The sequence below is a fragment of the Castanea sativa genome, chromosome 11, assembly GCF_040712315.1.
Source record: "Castanea sativa cultivar Marrone di Chiusa Pesio chromosome 11, ASM4071231v1".
Classification (NCBI taxonomy): domain Eukaryota; kingdom Viridiplantae; phylum Streptophyta; class Magnoliopsida; order Fagales; family Fagaceae; genus Castanea; species Castanea sativa.
This window is the reverse complement of record NC_134023.1, coordinates 19,490,796-19,516,939: the sequence shown is the minus strand read 5'-3', so window position 1 is coordinate 19,516,939 and position 26,144 is coordinate 19,490,796. Positions and strand designations below refer to the sequence as shown.

The 26,144-nt window shown below is 33.3% G+C and overlaps 1 protein-coding gene across 3 annotated transcripts; it reads right to left on the bottom strand.

Annotated features, from left to right (window-relative positions):
* Nucleotides 1-1,616: 1,616 nt before the first annotated feature.
* On the bottom strand, nucleotides 1,617-23,970 carry LOC142615829 (alpha,alpha-trehalose-phosphate synthase [UDP-forming] 1-like). Of its 3 annotated transcripts, none has more exons than XM_075788684.1 (18): nucleotides 23,789-23,970; nucleotides 22,677-23,112; nucleotides 22,238-22,335; nucleotides 21,703-22,091; nucleotides 19,778-19,892; nucleotides 19,489-19,590; nucleotides 16,889-17,039; nucleotides 15,251-15,339; nucleotides 13,876-13,924; nucleotides 12,129-12,229; nucleotides 7,462-7,649; nucleotides 6,466-6,583; nucleotides 5,166-5,342; nucleotides 4,969-5,091; nucleotides 4,807-4,894; nucleotides 4,571-4,701; nucleotides 4,371-4,469; nucleotides 1,617-2,262 (listed from the first exon to the last, which is right to left on the bottom strand). In XM_075788684.1, exons 2-18 carry the CDS (start codon nucleotides 23,068-23,070, stop codon nucleotides 1,858-1,860), a joined length of 2,817 nt encoding a protein of 938 aa, XP_075644799.1. In that variant the 5' UTR covers nucleotides 23,071-23,112; nucleotides 23,789-23,970; the 3' UTR covers nucleotides 1,617-1,857. The 3 variants fall into 3 exon arrangements, with proteins under 3 accessions (XP_075644799.1, XP_075644800.1, XP_075644801.1); XM_075788685.1 differs by having other exon boundaries at nucleotides 22,677-23,148; nucleotides 23,789-23,897; XM_075788686.1 differs by lacking the exon at nucleotides 23,789-23,970 and having other exon boundaries at nucleotides 19,778-19,856; nucleotides 22,677-23,297.
* Between the last annotated feature and the right edge of the window lie 2,174 nt (nucleotides 23,971-26,144).

Sequence of the window (26,144 nt, the reverse complement as noted above, 5' to 3'; positions counted from 1 at the left end):
CACAATTTCTGAAAAAACTTAAATTCAAATAAAGAAATTAGTTTATCTCAAAAAAACAAATTGTCTTCATCAAGTGTCCTCATGAAACATTACAACGCATAAAAAGAAAACCAATAATTGTTAATTCATCTTAATTATCTTTTTTTATAAAATTTATTATCAAAAAATAATACAATTTTTCTCATAAATTTAAAAGGAAAGTTAGAGAAAAATTCATTTTTTAATGAAAATTATTTATAACATTTTTTTATATCATTAAAAAGTATATAAATTTTGGAAATTATTCTTTTAGTTTTAAAGAAACTTTCTCAGACCCACTTTTTTCTAACCTACAATCCAAAAGGTGGCTTATGATGGTTATAACTCCTTTTATTTTTAATAGAAAAATTAAATCTTGTATTGATTGTATTCGTCAATACATATTGTTCCTATAAAATTTTTCTGAGGTAAAATATTTTATAATGAGAAGATTATATGATTGACTAATTTGTTAACAACTGTTACCCATTGTTATCATTATTCACATAGTATTTTAATGATTTTTAACATTATGTGAATTTTTATATAATCATATAATATTCTTATTCATTGTATTTATTTTATTTTATCTCATTTTTTATTTGTTAATTGTGGCATTTATTATTACTAAACTCTAATTGAGACAAATAAGCACTCATGTTATTATCCTTTTTCTTTCTAATTTTTTCTATAATTTTTTTAACAATTACTCATTTAAGATAAATTAAAATCTCCATTATTTAACAATCAAAATATTATCTCTCTCTTATTTTTAACTCTTTTCATTATTAATTTTTCAACTTATTGTTACACTTTTTCTAATTGTTCTCCCTCTATTTTACATTTTCATTTCCCCACTATCTACCTAAGTTCATATATGGTAAAAAAGCATATTTTATTCTTTAAAATTTACTGAAAATTTATTGAATATAATAGTTATCCTTAAGAATTGAACTAATTCTAAAAGTATTTTTCATCTCTTTTATCTTTACAATTATATCATTCTATTATTTTAGATTTTATGTTTCTTTTATTTTTCTTTTTCTTTTTTTTTTAACTTGGGTGTCTATGATAGATATTATTATTTTTTGAAACGGTCTATATTCTTCGAACTTTTTTTTTTTTTTTTTTATATTGTGTGGGGTTTTATTATTTTTTGGTACAACTAAATTATTTTAAGTTTCAAATTAATGATTTAAATTTCACATTATCTAAAAGAGATTATTATTTATCATGATAATTAAACCCTATCATAAATTTACTATTGATATTACTCAAATAATTAATAGACACATTCAAATACAATCATGTAAATTGTATTTTAATATAAAACAATACTCAAAAGAAAGGGTATAGTTATAAAGAGCAATTATCCAAGTCATGCTACCTACATAATAAAATAATATTGTATCATTATATATTATATAATGTCATAGGATAACTTCTATCAATCAAAGAAAAGAAAAGAAAAGAAAAAAGATAGCAAATTAAAATACTACCAAATCACATAACCTAAAGTAGTATTCAACACAAAATAATTTTATAGATTGAATAGTAAATAACATTTGATTTGCACAAAATTTGACATGCATGTTAAGAACATAAATAACATACAATTAAACAATTAGATTTTTAAAATTTGTAATCATATTAATTTTTTTTTAAGTAGTAGTTATAAACAAACTAAGTCCTTTGGAACATAGGGGTTAGATTTCTTGGAGGAAAGAATATCACAACTAAATAAAACTATTATCATCAATGAACCTTCTCATTGCCTAAGTAAGTTGGGCGTTGAATCTTGAAGCGGGTGCACTACGAGATAGGAAAGCATAACATTGCTCAACTTAATGAACCTAAAAGAGATGCATCAGCCAGTTCTTTCAGAAAGGAGACAACATCATCTGATGATCCAAGTGTATACCGAGCATTTGTACGAGTTCGTCCCACAGCACAAGAGAAATAGTTCTCTCCCTTTAGATCAAGCACATTCCACGAAACCTTTTCTGGTGATGGCCGCCGCCCACTCCCACAGGTATGATTGGTAATTCTCTTGTCAGGATTCAGTGAAGGTCGTTGAGTCTTACTTTGAGATGAAGATGATTTTGACCCACTTCTGTTGGCTGGAAGCTTCAAAGAAGATCTTCTCTCACTAAGTAGCTTGAGTCCATCATTTGCCTTGGTTCTTGCAATAGCAATGGGATCAGAAGGAAGCTCTGGCTCAAAAAAGGTGTACACATCTTCATCCTGTAGCAACGAAAGATGTTTAATCAGGATTTTAAGATAGAAAATGCAGATGTCAGTTCATGTTCTCCATTTTCCACTCAAACGCAAGCATACTTAACCATTTTTTTTTTTTTTAACCAAAAAAAATTAAGTGGAAGCTTGAGTCCACTATTGTTCATTTCCTACGCTTATTAATCATATGATTAAAAAAGAGGCAACGCAAAATATGGAAAACTAAGTGGTGATTTTTCCCCATTCATCCTAAGTTGTTAAGGCTAAATCAGCCTATATCTCATAAGGTAAATCTTATAGTAGGCTTTAAGTATATAGGAACCACTCATCATTTGATAGGTCCCACCAAAAACATGTACACTACTAAATTATGATGTAGCATAGGTTTGAGGGGAGCAAAATTCAAATGAAACCAGAATGCAAAGATAAGAGGTTTTACCAACTGAATCAAAAAGAATGATAAAGATGAGTTAGGACTGCCTGATATTTGAGTTTAGTGAATCCTTTTCTATTTTTAATTAAGAAGTTGCATAGTTATTAAAGGGAGGAGAAAGTGCCATTTGAGCTAAAGTTGATTGGGGAATTCAGTGCATCCTTTTTTGGGAAGGAAAAAAAAAAAAAAAGCTTGAGCAGTGAACAAGAAGCTCACAGAAGTCGGTCTCAAGTCACAACATTTGGTTCACACCAGTTCTGTAAAGCTGATTATTGTAATAGGTGTATTACAAAAGCTTTAAGCCTATGATTGGATGCAAGGCCAGGAGAAGGATGTTATAATATAATATTCTGGCCACCCTTCCCCTCTCTTCAAACCTCATCTCCCTCCATTCCAAATATACCCTAAAATGTGGTGAAGTACCAATGAGACACCTGACAAGGGATTGATGTTCAATATGCATGCTACCATACGCACATCAAATAGATGATCAGACAGAAGATGAGAGAAAGGTGTCACAAATTCACCATTAATTACCTTAACTTCTTTAAGAGATTTCTTGTGGATAACTAAAAGCTTCATTCAGTCAGGCCTTATCCTGATTAAAATACATTTATTAGATTAATCTAATACCTAGAATTAATACCTATAGCCAGCATCCAAGTCTAACATAACATGGGTGAATAACCTTTAGTAGGGTTTTGGGACTAAGGCTTTGTTATTTTTGTTGTTGTATGGTTTGTAAATATGCTAAACATCTACGAAGTAATATGTATAAACACTCATGTTTCACATGTTTAGTAGTAAGGATTTAGATTTTTGTATGACTCCAGTTTTCCTCTGCAGTTTTTTTTTTTATACGCAACAAATTTTATTCAAATAAAAAATCATCAAGTACACAGGTAGTAAACAAGATATAGTTCGTACCCAGGCTTTAAAAGAACAAAAACCAAGAAACTCAGAAAAGTTTGAACAAGAAAACTTCCCTGACACCATTGACCGCTCAAACAACGTTCTCATAAAGTGTAGTTTCAAGTCCCCAGTAAACTTCTCACAGCCATCAAAGTTTCAGGTTTTTCTCTCACTCAATCATCACCATAAATACATATGCTAAATATTCAAAATTGACTACTCCACTTGAAATAAAGAGTGAAACAACTTTGACAATGATCAATTTTATTTTATTTTACTGTTAAAAAAAAAATTAATGCATCGACTTCAAATTGGACTCTGCTTACACCAAGATAGCAGTTGATTTGTATAAGTTTATGTAACAAGCCAAAAGAAACCAAACTCAGACACTTGACAGGCTCATTAAACTGCGAAGGACATTTGCAAAGATGTCTAGGTTAAAGCACATATCTGATGCCTTCAAACCTTTTCAAAAATTTTTTGGAATTCACAGTTTTCAGCTGTCTTTCTGAAGTTTCAATCTCTCAAATGAAACATTAAATAGGATCCAGCACTTATTACTTCATAAGTGCAAAATAGGATCCAAGCTAAAAATTCTAAAGATAGAAAAATTAATTCTATCAAATAATAGTCATATCAAGGAAATTACCAAATCCTATTTCCTGGAAAAGAAGTTCGGATAGCAGCTAAATAACATTACTCATATCAAACATGAAGCTTCCAGAACAAAATAAACTCCAGATTCATTCATTAAGAGACAAACGAATGATACCTTTGTCAGAAAATGTCCGATACACAGGACATAGTCTATTGGTGTTGTCATGGATTTACTGTGAACTATCTCTCCAAGTATGCGGTCAATTGCTGCACCCTGATTGTATAGTCATTAGATAGCAACAAAATTCCAAATACCCATAAACTAAAAATAATCACATAATATTAGAAATTTTAACTATTCAAACATGCAATCACCTTTGTGACACCAACTGCTCGCACCTCAACAGATCGGCCACCTTGAACAACATCAACAGATGCATTTGAAATTGGGCCTGTCCAGAGATGCTGCAGCATATCCCTTGCTTGAAGTCTTCCAAACTCAACATCTACCATTATTAAAAGATGAGAATAAAAATATAAAGGGAGAGCAGAAAAATATAAGTCTTCAAAAGATTTAGAAAGAGAAATGTGCAAACCAAAAAAAAGGGTACCTGCATATTTGTAATTCCATACAAGTGAAGTTGCACGACGTTCAAAATGTGATCGGGGAGTTCTTTCCGTGAAGTATTCCAATACATGCTGAAAACATGACATAAGCATCATAAGTTTTGAGTTTGAACAAAATTAAACAGAATTACAGTTTCAGCACTTACCATGACACTGTCAACCCATTCCATATTCAAATGCTCTGGCATTGTTGTCATCCATTCCCCCTTTGTAAGGCGTAGAAACATCCCATGCTCTGCTGCCAACCACATGTCATACTCTCCAAAGTTCTGTCAAAGAAGTATGTCAAGAAGTGGATACAGCAAGGCTGGAAAAGAAATTAAAGCAAAGTTATATAAATTACATCATCTAAGACACTTCTGTCGCTCCCACTGAGTACAACAATTGTTGTATTTGGATCACTGCAAAGCACCTTCAAGGGTTCTTTTAGACCTGGATGCACTTTAAGATCCATTTCTTTAATTTGATCACCTCTCCTCCCAGGAGTGTCCACTGGTTCAGTTAATGTTGCATTGAATCCCTAAGTTCAAACCATTAGCAAGATGAGGAAATGAAATCACACACACTCAAATATGTGTATACACACACACACACACACACACACACGCACACACACATATATATATATAATAAAAAAAGGAGTAAAATACTATTTTGGTCCCTAAACTTTACCAAAAGTTAGTTTTTCGTCCCTAAACTTTGTAAATAGATTTAAGGACAAAAATAGAGATGAAAAAAGAACTTTTTTAATAGTTTAGGGATGAAAAAAGATCTTTTTCAAAGTTTAAGGACAAATAAAAAAAATTTCAATAGTTTAGGGATGAAACGAACTTTTCAATACTTTAGGGACGAATAAAGAACTTCATAAAATTTAGAGATGAAAAACAAATTTTTCGTAATGTTTAGGGACCAAATTAGTATTTTACCCAAAAAAGAATTGGACAGCTACATTTTCCTCATTTCTGAGATACAGGAGGAAAATAAATAAATAAAAATAAAAAGGCTTTCAGATTGATTACAAACATTCATGAATAGAAAAATATAAGATTTCTCAATGATAATCAATTGGAAGAAAGGGAATGGTTTGATATAAACTTGATGTATCATGTAAGATTTAAAATGTTGACCATATCATTCTGCATTAACTTTTTATTAACCAAATATAGGTGTAGTGTTTAAAACAATAGTAAGTAGGACAATGCAAACATTAATCAAGAACCTCTGTCATGGGGTCAAGGGCTTTGTAAACATAAGAGCAGGAAGCAATAGGTAGATGACAGAAATTAAAAAAGTAGAAGAAAATTTACACTTTCATTGATTCACTGACACTTTTTTCAAAGCGAAATCATTCATAAGAAACATACTGACTACAAAGAGCAAAAACTGGGCAACCATCTTAAACTATATGAATCTAATGATCCTCAAAGTAGCATTAAGGGATTATGTTTAATCATCACAAATTGAGATTTTTCAATAACTAACAATGGATGTTCAACTGACTTTCCATAATTGACATCCATACACCTATATACAGTGCAGTTATATGGTAATTAATGAGAGCTGCCATATTATATAGTTCAATTTCATTTCTTAACTACAGTACATTTCAATTACACAAAGTATCTAAATCAGAAAGTACATACCAATATAAGCAATCGATTATTAGATTGTAAATAACGATTGATTGCATCCTTGTTTGGTAGAGAAGGTGGAACTTGTCTTGTCCTTAGTTGTGCCTCTACCACAGTATCGTTTAGTTCACTGAGAAGTAATGACACCAAACTCAAATTTAATTCAACAAACTAAAAGCATGGCCACATATTCATTCCATTCACAGATTTTATTCCTAGAATTAATTCCATCCCCAAAAATTGTTTCATGCCACTTCTAATAACACGCAACTACTAGGAAAACACAAGCAATGTAATTAATACATTCCCCAAATTACGTATTTTTAATTAATTACCAGTAAGGATACATTTAACTTCAATATATAGAATAGAATGGAGGAAAAAAATATGTGGCTGACTAATCTGTTGTAGGATCAATAGTCGACCCTAAAAATTTGGGACTTCTTGTTGATGTTGTTGATAAACACAAGTGCATATTAATGCCATCATAGCACACTTGAAGAATTGTGCATGACCATGTTTAAAATAAGCACTAAAATTCTGGTCTGGATTGAGAGCAAACCATAATTTATGTTTTGCTGTTTTGAATCATTTCTGAAATCTAGATGAAATACAACTATCATTTTACTGGACTTTTTCTCTAAGTAATTCTCTCTTTCCCAAATAAAAAAATACACACTCTAGATGGTAGCATCAAATGAAACTTTTTTTTTATTGATAAATTACACATGCATCCAATGGGGCTTGAACTTACAACCACACCCTCCACCTAGAACTTATAAGGGGAGGAGGAGCCAATCAAGCTAGAGCTCATTGACCAAATGTAACTTTAACATTTTTATAGGAAAATTGAAAGTAAAATCAATGTTTTTCAGGTTTGTATTGCAATAAATAGCATATTATTTCATACAAATAATTAAATCATCACAGCAAAAACAAATATACTTAGAAACTGTCAGTGTCACATCACAAGAATGTTACAACAGTAATGCAGGTAATAAGGTATACCTCACAAAAGTTTCAGCCCATTCTTGAGCAGTGTGGCTGGTCACATGTGCAAAGTTATGTTTATGTCGCTTCTCTCTTTCATCAGCTGGCATATTCAAAGCTTGGGCAATAGAAGCTGCAACTTCCGTAATGTTCCAGGGGTTCACTAGTATTGCCCCAGCACCCAGAGATTGTGCAGCGCCAGCAAACTACAAAATGCAGAAAAAGTATGAAAATTTAGATTAGGCTTAGCATATATTTAGACTTACATGCATTTGAAAATATGTGATTTGAAATCTAAAGTCTTAAAAAAATGTGCTTTGCAATCTAAACTGTGATGTTCTGTTTCTGTTGCAGCAAAGAAGATTAAGATTTCAAATCATGTGATTTCTAAAATCTCTTATGCTTCTTCACAAAAGATTCATACTTGAATTCAAGGATTTGAAGTGAGATATGACCATCAAACAGCAGAGTCAAAATCTTTTTTTTTTTTTTTTTGATAAGTAAGATGAGAATATTATTAATAAGAAAAAAGCGAGAACAATACAAAGAGTTCACGGTAGTGAACAGAGGAAAAAGGAAACAAAAAGACTTAAGCTGCCCCTAATCTATTCTAATAGACGAAAGAAAATCCATAAGGGTAGAATCATCCAAGAAACCCCAACATCGAGACCAATCGAAGAGGGTCTGTTGACAAGACTGTAATAACTGAACCACCGTTTTCCCCTCATTCTCAAAAGACCGCCGATTCCGTTCAGTCCAAATAGTCCACATTAAACAGCCTGGGACCAAATTCCAAATATCAGAACTATACTTCCCAAGCCAATGGTACCAACTAAATAAAAAGTCCACAACTGAACCAGACATGACCCAATCGATCCCAAACAACCGAAGCATAAACATCCACAAAGAATGAGCTATTGGACAAAAAAGTAATAGGAAATTTACAGATTCCGCATTACAACAGTACATACAACAACGATTCGCTAAAGGACGACCACGAAGTATAAGGTTATCCAAGGTTAGAATCTGACTATGAGTTGTTGTCCACATGAAAAAAAGCCACATTTTTAGGAACTTTAACTTTCCAAATGCCCTTCCAAGGAAAAGTGGAAGGAGCTGCATTTTGAATCTGATGATAAAAAGACCGAGTATCAAACTTCCCACTTCCATTAAGATCTCAACTAAACTTGTCACACCCTCCACCCCTAGGAGTTCGGGTTTAGATGAAACGAAGAAGGGAGTACGAAGCCGCTAACTCCCAATCATTGAATTCCCTGTAACATTTTAAACTCCACACTCTGTCATTATCATCCATAGGAGGGCTTAACACCTCCGAAAAATAGGCCTCCTTATTGGCTGAATACAGAAATAGCTGAGGATAAAGAAATTTAAGAGGAACATCTCCAGTCAACTTATCATGCCACAAAAGGATACAAGAACCATCCCCCAACAAAAAAGAGACATGTTTCAAGAAAGTTTCCCACCCTTCACTAATACTCTGCCATAACCCACAGCCATGATCCCTACAACAAGCTCTAGTGCACCAACCCCCTTTCCCCTCCCCATATCTCATGGCAATAACCCTTCGCCACAGATGAGTGGTTTCATGGCCATACCTCCAAAGCCATTTTCCTAATAGGGCTAGATTAAAATACGCCAAATTCTGAATTCCCAAACCACCAAACTCATGCGGTAAACAAACTTTTTCCCAAGCCACCAAAGGATATTTGAAACACTCAACTGATAAACCTTACAAGAAGGTCCTCTGAATTCGTTTTAATTTAGTCGCCACAGCTTTAGGGATAGTAAAAAGGGAAAGGTAATAAGTTGGAAGGCTTGAAAGGGTACTTTTCAGCAAGGTGAGTCTACTGCCCTTTGACAAATAAAGCCGCTTCCAGCCTGAAAGCTTCTTTTCCATCATCTCAAGGATCGAATTCCAAATAGATGTTGTTTTATACGAAGTTCCCAATGGCATACTCAAGTAAATCATAGGCAAACTGCCCACCCTACATTGAAGAATATTAGCCAAAGATTGAATGTTACGCACCTCCCCAATAGGGACAATTTCACTTTTCCCGACATTCACCTTCAAACCAGTAAAAACTTGAAAACAAGTTAAAACCAGCCTAATAGTAAGAATCTGCTCTCTAAAGGCCTCACAGAAAAGAATGGTATCATCAGCAAATAAAAAGTGTGAAATACAGATACCAGTAGAATTAATAAGACCCACTTGAAAGCCCTGAATGAAACCACCTTCCTCAGTTTTCTTCAGTCAGAGTCAAAATCATATTAAAGTCTTCTTGCACAAGATGTAATTTTGTTGTATCTTCGATTAAGCACGATCACAATGTTAATGAAATAACAAAGGAAATTATATGGCTTGGTTTTCGATAAGTCTAACCAATTGCTTAAGCAACCAATTGCATGCCATTGGCCAACTTGAAGTTCCTAGCCAACAATAACATTAGAGTAACATAAATTGAACTGAATTTTGATTTTGATTTTTTTTTTTTTCTGGTTAAATATGTATCCAAAAGGTTTTCTTTTGTAAGACATACATTCACGTCAGGCGGCTATAAATGACCCGAGCTGAGTTGAGCATTAAATGATCAGGATTGGTTCATTTCAATTTATTTTGACTACAAGCCAAGCTTGATATTTGAATATATACTTTTTGAGTTAATAATGATTTTCAATTTATGAACTAATAAAAATAAGAATCACCAACCTTGAATTTTATATATATATATATATATATATATATATATATATATATATATATATATATATATATAAACTATTACTACAATATGAACTATTTATATAATAAATTATAATAATAATTTGATATGTTATGACTAAATTCTAAATTCCAAAATTACACAATCCAGTGTTAAGGCTATACTTGTATATTTTTATAAAGTAATGCATAACAACAACAACAAAGCCCTTGTCTCAAAGGGTCAGGTATAGATCCTCAATAGATTAGTTAAGGTCAATCACATGTATTCCTTTCCTCCATTATATTCTATCCAAATTCTACTCTCTGTTACCTCTTTAATTTGACATGTCCTTTTTATTACTTCTACTAATGTTAATTTTGACCTTCTTCTACCCTTCTTCATTCTCTCAACTTAAATCAACTCAATCCTTATTAATAAATAAGTTGATCTCCTCTGAATATGACCAAACCATCTCAAGTGACTCTCCTCGTCTTTTCATCAATGGGTCCCACCCCTATCTTATAGCAAATTTCCTCATTTCAAATCCTATCTTTCCATATATTTCCACTTACCCACCTTAATATTCTCATTTCAGCTACTCATGTTATGAGTATGTTGTTTCTTAACATCCCAACATTCAGTAACATAGAGCAAAGCTGATCTTATAGCAAATTTATAAAATTTTCCCTTTAACTTGGTAGGTATTCTTCAATCACACAATAATACTAATATGCTTTTTCACTTCATCAATCATTCTCTAATCCTACAATTCACATCTTCTTCAATCTCTCCAATTTTATGACTAATTGATCCAAGATATTAGGAACTCTCGCTCTTTAGTATCTCTAGTATCTCTAGACCACTAAGTTTTACCACCCCTTAAACTCAAGACTCTTTTTACTTTTACTAAACTCACATTACATGTAGCCTATTCTAGTCTTACTTAATCAAAAGTTAAAGCCTTTAGATTCTAGAGCATCTCACCAAATTTCTAACTTGGCATTAATTACTTCTAGTTCAACCACTAAAGATAAATAATTTACAAAAAGTATACACCAAAGAACTTCCTCTTTAATCAATTTAATGAGCTCATCCATTACTAGTGCAAAGAGATGTGGACTTAATGCTAATACTTAATGCAAACCTTTAGTGATAGGAAACTCACTTGTGATACCTCCACTTGTTCTCACACTAGTTATAGCTTTGTAATACATATCCTTAAGCAACTTCATATATTTTAAGGTAACTCCTTTTCCAAAACCCACCACAATACCACAACTTTTATAGGGACCTTGGACCCTACCAAATGCTTTCTCTGGGTAAATAAAGGTATACAGGAAAAAATATAATATTATATATACTCAAATACAGCTTCATATTCCATCGCTAGTGCACAAATACATTATTATGTTAACCTTGGCTCATTTAATAATCAAGCATAAATAAGGGCTAGATTCTAACTCATTTATTAAATAAACCAACATAAACAAGTTGTTTATATACAAATTGGTTCATTTACAATCTTACATTCAAGGTACAAGATCCCAGCCATATAACCTTAATAATAACAGTTAAAACAAAAGAGAGGGGGGGGGGGGGGGAGAGGGAGGGACAGATGTAGTCCATCAAATGAGCACATACAATAATAAACAGCATGTTACAAGAATTAAACTCAGCAAAAAAAGATAGCTTGCATTTTGAAGGCTTTAGAGGGAGGGGGAGTACACTATCCTTAGAATTTGATCAATTTGGTTCACAAAATCTGTGAAATAAGGTAGAGCAGCTACTAGGAGAGCCAATGACCAAAATTCATTGTCTCAAGGGTATTTGAGTTAAAAGATTTTTCAATACTCTACTTTTTATCTGATCTCAACCTCCACAAAATAAAAGTTTTAACACCAATGAATAATCTGCAAAAATATTGATCAAGCATAACAAAACATGCAAGTATTTAGTAATTACTTCACTAAGAATAAGAACCCCTTTCTTTGTATCTTGGCATGCCACAAACTCATAGCTGACAAGGTTCATTCCATCCCTTAGAGATGTGACTAGTGCTACATCTGCACAAGGAAAGAAGAGGGAAAGAAAAATCTTCAATTGAAAATTTACATCAACATAATTCAGGTAGTTAGCTACAAACTTTAATATCCCAGTGACAATTCAGAATATGTGATGATACTCACATGAAACTAGTATTATAAATTCAAATTTCCAAAAGCATTTATAAATATTTCAAGAATTCGTTCCAGTTAGAGCCTGCTTGTTACCTGGAACATTGGCCAACAAGACAGAGTAAGTAAATAACACATTGGGCATCTTTTAAGCCCACCTTCGTTGTAGCCTAGAAAACTAGGTTAGATTAGTGTAAAGCTTTCCAAAAGAAGCCAATACCATGCCCTTGCACTGTCCAAGGTACGTTGGCATATTTATACCCAGAATTATTTGAACCTAACATTAACTCATCCCTCAAAAGTGAAGCAATAGGCAGAAAAGCCACAGTGGGCAGGAGGGTAGTTCTATAGCCGTCTGAAACTAATTTTGTGCCTGTAAAAATGAGCTGCTGCTAGCTACAGGTTTAAGAAATTCCTCTAGCATGATCTAGTAAACAGGTTATGCACCAATGTTTATTAGCTAGGTGCATTGGTGCTTATACACATGCCAAGTCAAATTTTTTATTTTGACATCAATTCTTTTACATTGAGGGAGCTTTTAGACACAAAACTCACAAATCCTTACGTTCTTTACATTAATTTTTCTGGGATACTTGCTATTCAGAAATATATTATCCCCTTTGATTCATAAAACAGGCGATCAATACCTAGAATGGGAAATTACTAAGAATGTATACAGGTGAAATATTGCTTGCATCTCTAGAATCAGGAAATTTTTGAAAATGTATATATGTGAACCATATCAGACAATTTTTATAAGAATTTAGTTCAATTAATGAACTAAAACTATTTAGAAAGTACTCCCTCTTCCTCTCAATGTTAATTTTGAAATGGCACTGTTAGAATAATAAAAATTAATTCATTAAATTCATCATTTCCTAATAGCTTAAACTTTTAAAAGAATCCGTAATTTATCATAATATCAGAGCATGTGGTTTCAAGTTCGAACCATGTCTCCACTCAAACTCCCATTTTAAAAAGTCAAAGAATCCCACATGTTGGGCTACACTTATTGAAGGGGAGTTTGTGCCCACAATTGAGGAGTGTTAGAATAATAATTAAATTATTGAATTCATCATTTCCTAAAAGCTTAAGCTTTTGGGAGAACTAGTAATTCATTAGGAACAATTATCCGGTAGCAAGGGGAAGATGAACAATTAAGCTATAGCTTCTCACCATTCCCACTATCTGCCTGTGATAGGGAGCTTAACAGCTGTCATTGAAAAGGTAAAAATATAGTGATCCTCGTAATATTTCCTTTAATTAATTTTTGAGGTTGCACAACTTTTGATAAGAATTGTGTTTTTTTTTTTTTTTGTTACAAAAAAGTGAGGATAATATAGGAGACTGAAGTTCCACTTCTGGAAATATGATATATTTAGAAAGAACCCAAAAAGATCCATCAATATCAAGAGACAGAGGGAGTGAATTGCATAAATGATAACTTATTGTGGTCCATGTTGAAATGTTCAATTTCAAGAAAGACACACGTCAAGAAAAGAATCAGAGAAAAATGGCACTGCATAAAATAGTACCTGTAATAGCATACAGAGCACATAATGCATGAAAGTCCAAAGAACGATCCTGTAGACAAAAAAAGTATAGACAAAGAAAGTACCATATAAGAAGGTATTAAATTGCCTTTATGTAACAACAGTTTAGAATAATCCTAAGGACAAAGTTTAGCTTCAAACATATTTGGATTTATCTTTTTCAACTCACTACGTGGAGATTTATAAGACTATTTATGTGTATTATTTCAAAAAAAGTCATGTGGCTCTACACATGGATGGTCTCTTTAGTCGCCACATTATAGGTTGGAGCAAGATAGCTCCAAAGATGTTTGGAGCCAAACTTCATAAAAATTAAAAATTAAATGAATGGGATGTTACATCATAATATACATGAAAGTACACCATACAGCTCTTGTCGTTGGTCCTTGCCTACAGTTTTCTACTTCAATATGCTCCCTATTTTAGTTTGGATGATCAACTGAGTGACATTCTCACGAAACTGTTAGCTCATGCCTCCTGTCACTTCTTGTATTTTAAGCTATGCATGTTTGATCTATATGATCCAACTTGAGGGGAAGTGCTATATTCCTGTTATTTTTTTATATTAACTCAATTTTATATTAGCCTAAGTGTTTTCTTGTAATCTTATCATACTATTTTAAAATGAATATATGTGCTAAGGTGAAGAATTGATTGATTTTTTTTTGATAAGTAAGGTGAAGAATTGATTGATTAAAACCTAAACCTATTCTCTAACAGCTCTCTCTCTCTCTCTCACTCTCTCGCTCTCTCTCTCTCTCTCTCTCTCCCTCCCATAACCCTAATCTTCCATAAAATTACTACTCAACTCTCATAATCAAAAAATATTCTTCTCCTTCTTTTGTTGAATTAGTTCTCCACATTAGTGAATATGTTCAAGTAAAACTCTAGTACTACTAGAAGAATATATTGTTGCTCTATGATGACACAAACAACCGAAGTAAAAGAATACACACCATCCAAGGGGGGAAAAAAACACTAACTTTGAATACATTCAAATTTATAATACCCCACCATCGTACAACCTATTCATGTTATGAGGATACAGGATATATTTATCATTACTAATATAAAAAATTTTAGAACTTCTTTCATCTCTCCTTTGGTCAAGAGACTCCCCTCACTTGCCCTTTTACCTACGACATATCCATTACAGCTGTTCATCTATCATTTCCAACAGACATGTATTGCTTACTGCACAAAAAGGATATAGAGCTCCACACCATCTTATATAAGCAACCTTCACTTATCATCAACTGAGCTCAATAAAGGATCTACACATACATATATACATAAATGCATACATAAAAGCATGCATACTGAATATCATGGATTCATCACTTAGTTTGGGACAGACCAGGTGATGTATGGGAACTGCTGACAACGTTCCAAATCTGCCATTTATGCGTCCAACTATTTCATGAACCTGGCTTGTAAGTTTTTGATCTGTGAAAATGCAGAACAGAATACACTGACATATTATATATATAGACTTAGGTACATTTTCAAAAAGAAAAAAAAATGTTTAAATAATTAAAAAGGGAAAAAATGCAGCAATTATGCCTGGTTATAAAAACAATTGAAAATGATACTAATTGAATGAGATAACACAATATCACATGTATTTGTATTTTTATATAGGTAAATTTGATATGAAAAAAATCTTTCAAGGTATACTTTTAAATCTATAGACTAGAGATGATAATTATGATGATGGTCAATGTTATTTTAGAAATATATACTTCTGAGTTCTAATATTGTCAATTATTTTAGAAATTGATGCAGCAATTGACTGGGTGAGCACCTTCTTTTGTTTCCTTCTTTTCTTTTTGGTAATAACTAAAACTTTCTTGTAACAGCTAGGGGCCACGCCTCATGAAGCAAAGGTAACTAGTTCAAAGCCTTCTCACCCACCCCCACCCCCCCTGGGGCCAGAACTTTCTTTTAAAAAAAAAATTTAAAAGGATTATCAGGAGGTGCCAAAGAGACTACAACTTAAGTACATAGGATGTATATCCAAAACAACTCAGAAAGAGCCAACAAGATCTTCTTCTTTTTTGGTGCATAGAGCCTCAGGTAATAACAAGACCTTGTACCTTGAGGCTGCCTTTTTTCTTTAATAACATTGCCAAAGGCTCAACCCGCCAACATTACCTATTTAAATCTAAAATAAATTCCAACAGTGACAGTATAAGAATTGGGAGGAAGAAACCTGCATTGATTAGCTCCCACTAATTTATAAGTAATCTATGGAACTTCGAATTTTTTCAAAAAATGTGCATATAAATGAAATGAACTAAGAGAAGTTGACACTATTGCAATATATGTCCATTCTCACATAGACTGCATCTGTCAGATAAATATAGGGGCCTGTGTGAATTCTGGAAAATATAAAAACCTCACTTCATAAATTATGGACTCTCATGACCAAATCTGAAATATAGGGCCTCTAAACAATTGTAAGGCACAAACTAGAGTATGTTACTTGTAAAGAATTTATCAAAGGTTTACTAATAGATAAGAGTGATACATTAGCTATAAGGTTCATAAAAGCTATAAAAAATATGTAGCAAACAACTTGTAATCCCATCTTTGTTCGATAACAACTCAGATAAATCTCTATTGCCACCAGGTTCCCATCTTAGTTGAACAACAATTTCGAATGGACTTTATCACAACCATGGTCCATGATAATGCATCTCAGAATGGGAAAGAACAAAGTCATTTTTCCATATCACAAAATGCATTGACGGGTAAGTGATGATCTGTAATTTTTCTTGTTTCTATGGTGGGGCTGCCATTATCAAAATATGACATTCAAACTGCCCTCCTTCTTTATGATTTATGGGGATTTTATTATTAAACTAAATAGCAGCTTATGCAAATTCGCCACTTCCATCTTGAAAATAAATCAAAGCAGCATATATCGCACTCAACCACCAGTATTTAAGAAGTAATAGGAACAAGACAAAAGAAAGTTATGGAAGAAGCATACACTCTGGAACATCTGTTCTTGTTGGCACAGCAATTTGCAGCAACACTACTTTGTCACGCCAATCTGGGTTTTCCTCAAGAAATTTTTCAAAGGCTAATATCTTTTGAGGAATCCCTTTGATCATATCAAGACGATCAACACCTAACATTACCTGTGTCGTAACAATCATATAAATTAGATAATTGAATGTAAGGTAAAAGCATTATTAATCAAACGTGTAAACAATCTTTTCTTTGAAAAAGGTCATAACAAACAATTCTACAGAAAATTACCACCCTAAACATACAATACTAGTACTCCAACTATGAAAATAATGAGACATCACTTGCAAAAATGAGGAGAAGAAACAAAACAGAAAGGGAATATTGATTTTTTTTTTTTATAGCTCCGTTTATTTTTACGCTATTTGCTGTTTTAATGACATAAGTGCATCATATATTACATAGAGGCTTTGATATAAAACTATTAAATTTGACTCTTATGAGGTGCAACTCAATTTCCAAACAGCCACTTGAAAAGTAGAATCCATATCATCGTGGTATTTCTATATTCCTCCCTTCTATTAAGGAACATTTGAAACCCACAAACATGACACAAAGTTAGCAGGTTAGGTCTTAGGTTTAACAAGTTCATGTCAGATTCAAGTCAGCTTGAATTAGCCCATTTATTAAACTGGTCAATTCAAGTCTGACACATGAAACCCATTTGACCCGTTTAATTGAAGAACAATTTTACAAATTTAACCTTCAAAATTTATGGTTGCAACTATGTTTTAATTGTTGTGACTTTGTTTAGAATCCAATCATATATTTATACATTCTCTAACATATGAGAATTGCAAACATGTTATTCATGTCAAGTAACCTGTTAATTTGACTACATGACCTATTTATCAAATGGGTCATGTGAACCCTAATACAACTCATTTATTAAACAAGTTACGCAAGTCATGTCGTGTCAACCTGTTTAATAAATAAGTCAAGTTAGAGTCAAGCAATCTTGATATGATTAATAAACTGTCGTGTTTGTTTCGACCTATATAATCAAATATTCATGCATCAATACAGCAAAAAAACAAAACGTGAACATGAATTGCCACCCTTACTCCCTGCCCAAAATTTTTTCCCCTCCTTAAAATAACTATGACATCTTTTGTGTTACATCCCTAAGTATTTGATACAAATTCTTCCAACATGAACAATAAAGAAATATCAAAGTTTATTTCCTTCATAAGAGCAACATCAAACACAAAAGAATTTCTAAATTATATTAATCAGTAAAAGGATCTGATCAAGAAATTGACACATGGCTCTTATGAAGGTATAGAATAGAGAACCACCAATTATATTTAAATTATATTGTTAGAATTATAGTTAATTGATTAAATTCACCATTGCCTAATAGCTTGAGCTTTTGAGACAATCGGTAATTTAACATGGTATCAAAGCAAGAGATCCTAAGTTCAATCCCTGTCTTTACTCTACCTCCCATTTAAAATGTTAAAAACCCCACATGTTGAGTCCACTAGAGAGCACAGGTAAAACCAACATTGAAACTTCAATCATAAGCAAGAACTTGTTTGTTGAGTCCATGCGACTAGGTTGGCAAACCATGATCAAATGTAATTGAGTTTAGGAACCTTAATGAGTCTTGACTGTGCTTGAAGTCAAATTCAAGTCCAAGACAAGTCAAACATTCAAGTTAAAAGAAGACTTAAGTTTCTGCAACCACAATTCCTACTCGATTCCAACTCAACCGAGCAAGATCCATTCATCTTGACCCATCGAGAAAGGATCTTGACCCTTCAGATTCATGCAGATTCAGATTTCTGGTTTGTTTATAGTAGCCATCAAGAACTAGGGTTTTGAGGTTTTCAAGCCAAGGTATAACAGCAACCCTAGGGCACATTTCTCAACCGTAATCCAGCATATGGTGTCCTTAATCTAATGACTCCATAACCACCAAATCAATGAGTGGGAAAGACATTTGTTATCCTATTCAATGCTTGAACTCATGCCAGTTCAAGTCACCCTGCCCTTATGAGTGGTAATGGCATTTATGCTGTATATGTAATTCTAATGGAGAATCAACTGAACATATTTTACTCCATTGTCCTATTGCTAGGAAATTAATGTCTTCCGCCTTCTCTCTATTTGGAGTATGTAGGTAATGCCTGTGAAGGTTATCGATGTGTTTTCCTATTGGAAAGGTTTGTTTGGAAGGCATAACAATGCATCGATATGGAACGCTATTCCTTTATGTATCATGAGTACCATTTGGAGGGAGAGAAACAATAGGATATTGAACTGTCTGCAATGCAGCTTAGGTTTTTATTTTTGAGATTATTGTGCGAGTGGATGTAATTGGATGCACCCAATTTCCTTCTCTTTTAGATTCCATATATTGGCTGGATATTGCATGTACACTTTACACATACCTTTCTGTATACATCATGTACACTTACAGATTCTATCTAATAAAATTTTATTATTATTTAAAAAAAATTAATAATAATATGAGCATATTCAAATATCAAATGGTCAAATTAACTTCCAAGTAATTTATGTTTAGCATCAATGTAAAGTAAAGATAAAATGTACCTTTCGGCCTTTAAATCTTTCTGCTAATTCTCTGATGTTATCCTGGACCGGAGTGGCATCAAGTGCACGTATAAACCTATCTGAATCTATCCCAATTGGAAACTGAAGAAACACAGAGAAATAAAATAAGCATATCAAGGTTAGATCATGTAAATACTCGCTTTGAAAAATATTTGAGCAACAAAAGCAAGTAGCTTTAATAAATCAAATATAGTTATTACTTATTAAGGCAAGGGGGGGGGGGGGGGGGGGGGGGGGAAGCAACTGGAAGATTTAGAAAAGAACATACAGCAGCCACTCGAGTCAGCCTCCCTTGATCCTCAACTCCCTCAGGTGTACCCTCAAGTCCAAGAATACGAGTACAAGCACTAACAAAATGCCTCGCATAATCATAGGTGTGAAAACTGGGAAAAAGAAAATTCTCATCTTCGCTATGCATATTAAAATACCAAGATACAAATAGAGTAAAATAAAATTACAGGGAACATATAAATTTTCGTATAGACATCAGATCACAAAACATGTGAAGTACCAATAAAGAAAAGATGCCAATGAATGTAATCTTTCCTATCAAAAAAGATGAATGTAATCTTAAACCCGAGCAATCATCCAAACATGAGCAGTACTTCATACTAAAGATTATAATAAGATGATGCCATTTTAAAATCCATTGCTATATTTTTCTTTTTTCTTTTTCTTTCTGTTTTTGTCACTGAACTATTTTGTCCTGTCAGTTTCTAATGACATTAACCTAACTTAAGAAATATTCAGGCTGAAAAGAAAAAAATTTATAAACATTTTTTTTTTTTTGATAAATAAGAAAAATGTATATTCAAAATTACTACCTCATGCAGAAAAATCATAAGGCAAAGGTAACAAGTACAGAAAAAGATGATAAAAAACAGAAAGAAAAGATACTAATTACAAAGAAATGAGCTAAGGAACATAGGGAGAGAATCACTAAAGGTGAGTCCCCAAGCCCTAGACCAATAAAAAAGGGAGCCACTAAAAGAAGCCAATAATTGATCATCGGAACCTTCCATGTCCTCAAACGTCCTCCAATTTCTCTCCCTCCATAAACACCACATTAAGCATAGCGGAGCTAAATTCCAAATAATAGACGAATGCTTCCCAAGCCAATCCCACCAACCAAAGAGAGTATCCGCAACTGATCTTGGCAAGACCAAGAAATCCCAAAAGATCTAAATACCAAACTCCACAACCGGTAAGCCTTTCCACAATGCAGTAGCAAATAATCCACCGTTTCCCCATTACATCGACACATAATGCACCAGTCAATAAAGTCTATCACTCTACCCCTCAAATTGTCACCTGTAAGGATTTTATCCCGTACTACAATCCACACAAAGAAAGAAACTAGCAGAGGAAACATTTTAATAGGCAAATTTTTTACACTACCAGAGCTTTTAGAATCTCCGCCTTTATAAAATTTAGAGATTGGTTCAAAAGAGCAAGGACAATTGATCTGTAATCAAATGGGTGGGGAGCATGAAGCAGCCGATGAATAAAAATCAATGATAAGGCAATCCCAATTCTGCTCTAGATTTTGCTGCATCCTCCCCACATTGATTTCAATTGGACTCACAAGAATATATAAGACCAGGTAGAGCAGCCAAACTTGAAGTTGAAATATTGTACTCCAACTGAAATTTCAACATCTTCCACTACATGAATAACTTGAGAAAACAAAGATATAATATATATATATATATCACTAAGTAGAAACTTGTGAGTGTATCTATAACATGATTAACATCCACATTTGAGTGTATACATATAAATCAATCCAAAGCTTAAAATTTCATAAGTGAAACAACTACAAACTGTGAAACCATTTCATATGATAATCCTAACCAGATTCCCACCTCCCTCACATCTCAGATTTAAAATTCATTTCTTCTACATAAATCAAGCATCAAATATATTTTTATTTATACTAAGACTTTAGTAGAAAGAGAAAAATGTAGGTGCAAGCAGCCACATAAGAAAGAAACAATGCAAGTTAAAATAATAGCAAATGCATAACATTTATCAGTGGATACAAGATATGCTTTCCCATGGCAGATTAGATATAAAGAATATTATGTTTGACAATTTTAAGAGATTAGCCAAATCTACAGTGGCACAACTTTACTGACCACAAATGTTATACCATGCTATTGAAGATTGGCGCAGAATACCGCAAAAACTCACCCAACTAAATCAGCAGCAAGAACAGAACGCAGGAGCTCTGACCGAGATGGCAGTGTCCTATGAATTTCAGAAGAGGGAAATGGGGTGTGAAGAAACCAACCAACTTTCATTTTGCTGTTATATTCCTTTAAGCATTTCGGGAGAAACATGAGATGGTAATCATGGCACCAAACAACATCACCCTCTTCATAGTGCTTGTTGACCACATCAGCAAACATTTGATTTGCCTTCTTATATGCAGCAAATTGAGACTGGAAGCTTCGGGTAGTGGCAAGGCGATCTTCTTGAGGAAGGCCAAGGTAATGAAAAAGAGGCCATAAAATGTTGTTGCAATAGCCATTATAATATTGGTGAACAATATCTTCATCAAGGAATACAGGAATGCACCTCTGTAACACAGCACAAAGCATTAGCAGGATTAATAAATTATCATAAACCAGAACCTTATGTGTAATCCTTACTGAAATAAAGATGAACCAATAAATAATTTACAAAAGGTAAACTAAAAAGAGAATCTAAATACAGAAAGTTGTACCTTTTCAGCCAAGGCCTTCGTAAGCGCCTTCTGTCCAACCTCATCTGGCACATTCACACCAGCCCAACCAATCCATCGTGCCTCAAACTCCTTCACACCTTTAGAAACATCGTCAGTATGCATTAGCTTCCTCTTTGTGGGTGAAAAGGCAAACTTAGGAAAACAAACTAAAAATAAAAAATAAAGCTGCCACTTTGGAAACCAGCCTTCTTAAACAAAAAGAAAAAAAAAATGACAAAACCATAATAAGGAAAACTAGCCAATAAGCTATAGCTCAATTGGCACTTCCAGGTAAGGTTGTGGGTTCAAGATGAACTCAGTGTGTATGCAACACACCAATAAAAAATAATACTAACAAGAAAAAAAAAATTCATAAATGTTCATTACAATGATAGAAAATATTAAATTGAACCTATAAAAGACCAAAGTCACCACTTACCAAGAAGTGCACTGACCAGACCACCAGCACTTATCTCCAATGACCACGAGTCTTCACCTCTCCTAACTGCAGATACTGGCAGCCTGTTAGCCACCACCAACAGTCGTTGTCTCCACGGCCTCCCATCTAGTCTTTCACGTCCCTCCAGATGCAACCTTTCGTTTTCAGGCCCTTCCGAGCATTGGCCAGCATGCCCGTTGTCGACTTCTCTTAACCGCAACTCATGCTCAAATGACTCACTCCCCCTGCTGATATTATCATTTAAGTCATTCGAATGAGAAGTCCTATTGTTTTTCCTTAGCTCTCTATCTCTCAAAAGCCGCTCTACACGACCTGGAATATGGTTTGGAGCACCGACATGGTTTGAACTACTGATGTACTTGTTCCCAGGCATGCGATCACTCTAGAAACAAACCTTCAACACCAAAGAATCGACCTGCACCAGATGTTTTCCTCAGAAAAATTGTGTGTCCTACATTTTGTTCAATGTAAATTAAGTCTTGGAAAAGCATCATAACTCAGAAGCTCTGAATATTCCCCAATTGAGGTACCAAGAAAGAACATTGGGTCTAAGTCAAGAGCACTAAGCATTTCTACTACAGTATGAATTTCACTAATCAACAAAATAGATTTCATAAATAAAATAAAGATCGGCATCTGTATAAATAGAAGACACATCAAATAAAAATAAAAATAAAAACAAAACAGAAGAACAGTAAGGCCGTCACAAAAAGATAACTCAGATGATGGGATCCACAGAATTGAACAAGGCAAGCAAATGGGGTCTACCACTGTATCAATTTATAAAACCCCATTTTCACAAACTGAAAACTAAAAGCACCAGCAGCCTTATTGTTGTTCATTCAGTCCCAAATTCTAACTTCAAAGGAACACATTTTCACTCAAAAAAACCAACAAACACATTGCAAGAATGAAAATTCTGAAACTTTGAGTAACTTGGAATTAGAAAAAAGTCACTCCTATAATACAAGAGCAAGAACAGAATGAAAAACCCACTTCAGAAAACACCCAAAAACACAAAACAAACCCGCAGAATCCATGAAACTAGCAGCCAAAAAGAGAAAAAAGAAAAGGGTCTCAAGGGGTTTCACCTATTTGTAATCCCAAAATTCAATATTTGCAGATTGGTTTGTGAAGTATGAGTCTTTATTTTCTTTTTTTGAATAAGCCACAAGGAAGGAAGAGAGAGAATGTGGTGGGGGGAAATGAAATCTCAAGAATCTGAATGGCTATGGCAGAGAATGAAAGTAGTGAGAGAAAAGGAGAGGGAACAATGGAGTCCCCGTGTAAAGTACATATTCATGTTCATCATAAAGCCTTACAGCCATGCAGTGGGTAAGTGAGTGTAAGTGGTAAGTTGGTAACGCCACTCCAAAAAGAAAGAAATCCCTTTTACCCAAAAATATGAAAATTGATAAAAGGAAACTCATCAATACCGCTACAAGCACTAGGAACCATTCATGATTCATCTAAAAAAGTACTCTCTTTTTTCTTTTCTTTTTTTCTTTTTTGGTGTCCTTCAGAACATCTAAAAAACTACTGGGCAGCAGAAGTGAACTACCGCTCTCCTTCCCCTCAGTAACTAAACTGGAAAGTTAGCAGTGACAGATCATAAAAATGGCAGAAATTACCTATATACCCCAAGTTTTAGATTTTTAGTAGGTTATATTTAGCTCAACTGGTAAAATCTCTCATAGTTGAATAATAAATCTAGAATTTAATCTTTGCCTATACCAAAAACTTATATATCCCAAGTTTTAGATTTTTAGTGAGTCTTAATTAGCTCAGCTGATAAAGTCTCTCATATTTGAATAAAAAATCTATAATTCAATCTTTGTTTACACCAAAAACCATGAGTTCTTATCAATAAAAAAAAAAAAACCATTAGTGTCTTAGTTGGATTATAACAAGTACAACTACCAAAACCGTCATAGGTTGAAATAGTTTCCTAACTTATGAAAGGATTCTAATTTAAAGCTTCCATTAATCTCTGTTATCTTGGGGGCAGTAGTAAAAAAATGCAAAATTATTGATAAAATCATGAGCACAATCATTAGAAACAGAGCCATAGGTTAAAACATTTTCCAAACTTCTGAAATGATTTTAATTTGAAGCTTTTGTTCATCTCCATTATTTTGGATAGCCATAAAAAAAACGCAAAACTATTGATAAAACCATGTGTGTCATCTCAGGATAGCCATTGAATATAAAGGATAAGAGAGAGCAAACTTCACTTGGAGGAAAAAAGTTTGCTTTGAGTGAGAAATTGAAAATAAATTTATGTGCAAAGTGAAATATAGTGATTTACCAACAGTTTTTCTATTATTTTTTTTCTCCTTTGTTATGGCTCAATGAAGATGAGCAGAGGCTTCAAATTCAAATAGTATAATTAGTTTGGGAGCTCAATTAGAGAAATTATAAACTTGGGACTTAATAAGTAATGTAACTAGGTACAAAGTTTAGGGCTTTTATTTCATTTCTCTTCAAATTTTGATGTCCAACTCCTAAGAGAAGTTTAATGGGTCCCTGCCTATGGAATTGGAGAGAAATTATCCAATACTTCAACAACAATACTTGCTACTAAATGTTAAGTTTTGTTAACTAAGTTCACGATAGTTATATGGAAGGAACGTTACTTTCAAAATATAGAATAATTTTATATATTACAAAGATAGATTGTAGCATATTTCCTATAAAAATAAATAAATAAAAGATTGTAGCACATTTATCTTTATGTCTGCTTAACAATGAAGTCAAAGATAAGCAGAGAAAAATGGAGAAAACCTGCTCATGATTATCATGTTTGGTGGTATTTAAGAAATTAAGAACTTGCCATGACAAATAATGCTTTGGGGTCATTTTCTTGCATAAAAGTGTCTGCGAGATATATAAAAATAATTTTTTTTTAAAAAGATTAATTTTTACACAGTTAAGTTAGGCAGATGTCTAAAACTATGTCGGAATTAGGGAAGTTATCCCAAAAACAGAATTTCAAAGGTTGGAAGGAATGAGGATATATATATATATATATACACGCACTGCATTATCATAAAGGGAATTTCTAGTCTTTTTATCTCCTTGTTTAGTTTCCAATAATTACCCAATAATTCTTTGACTGATACACAGTCCAAGAGCATTGATAAGAAGCCACAAGGGTCATCCATTTGCTATTCGCTAATGGTAGTCTCTGTCAGGCCATAAATAAAGAGTACAAAGCTATCAGAAACATCATACAAATCTAAGAGGGAGCTTCAGCGCAAAGCATATACCTTGAAAAGTCCTCCATCTTCTTCAGTAATAACACTAGCCCTAGGGTTAAAAGAGACATTAAAGTGGTCTTAAGGGTTAAGGCTGCGGTAGAAAGGGTGGAGAATAAAAAAGAGTTAGTTTTCTCTCATGTGAGTTTTGATGGGAAATAGACCATGGAGAGATGAATAAAAAAATATT

What these genes read in the sequence shown, in the direction of transcription:
- LOC142615829 (XM_075788684.1), bottom strand. Translation starts at nt 23,070, where the DNA reads ATGCCTGGGAACAAGTACATCAGTAGTTCAAACCATGTCGGTGCTCCA. An exon ending in AAAGATTTAAAGGCCGAAAG is followed by an intron (nt 17,040 to 19,488) that starts GTACATTTTATC and finishes GTTACGACACAG; the next exon opens with GTAATGTTAGGTGTTGATCG. An exon ending in AATGGGTTGACAGTGTCATG is followed by an intron (nt 4,895 to 4,968) that starts GTAAGTGCTGAA and finishes TCATGTTTTCAG; the next exon opens with CATGTATTGGAATACTTCAC.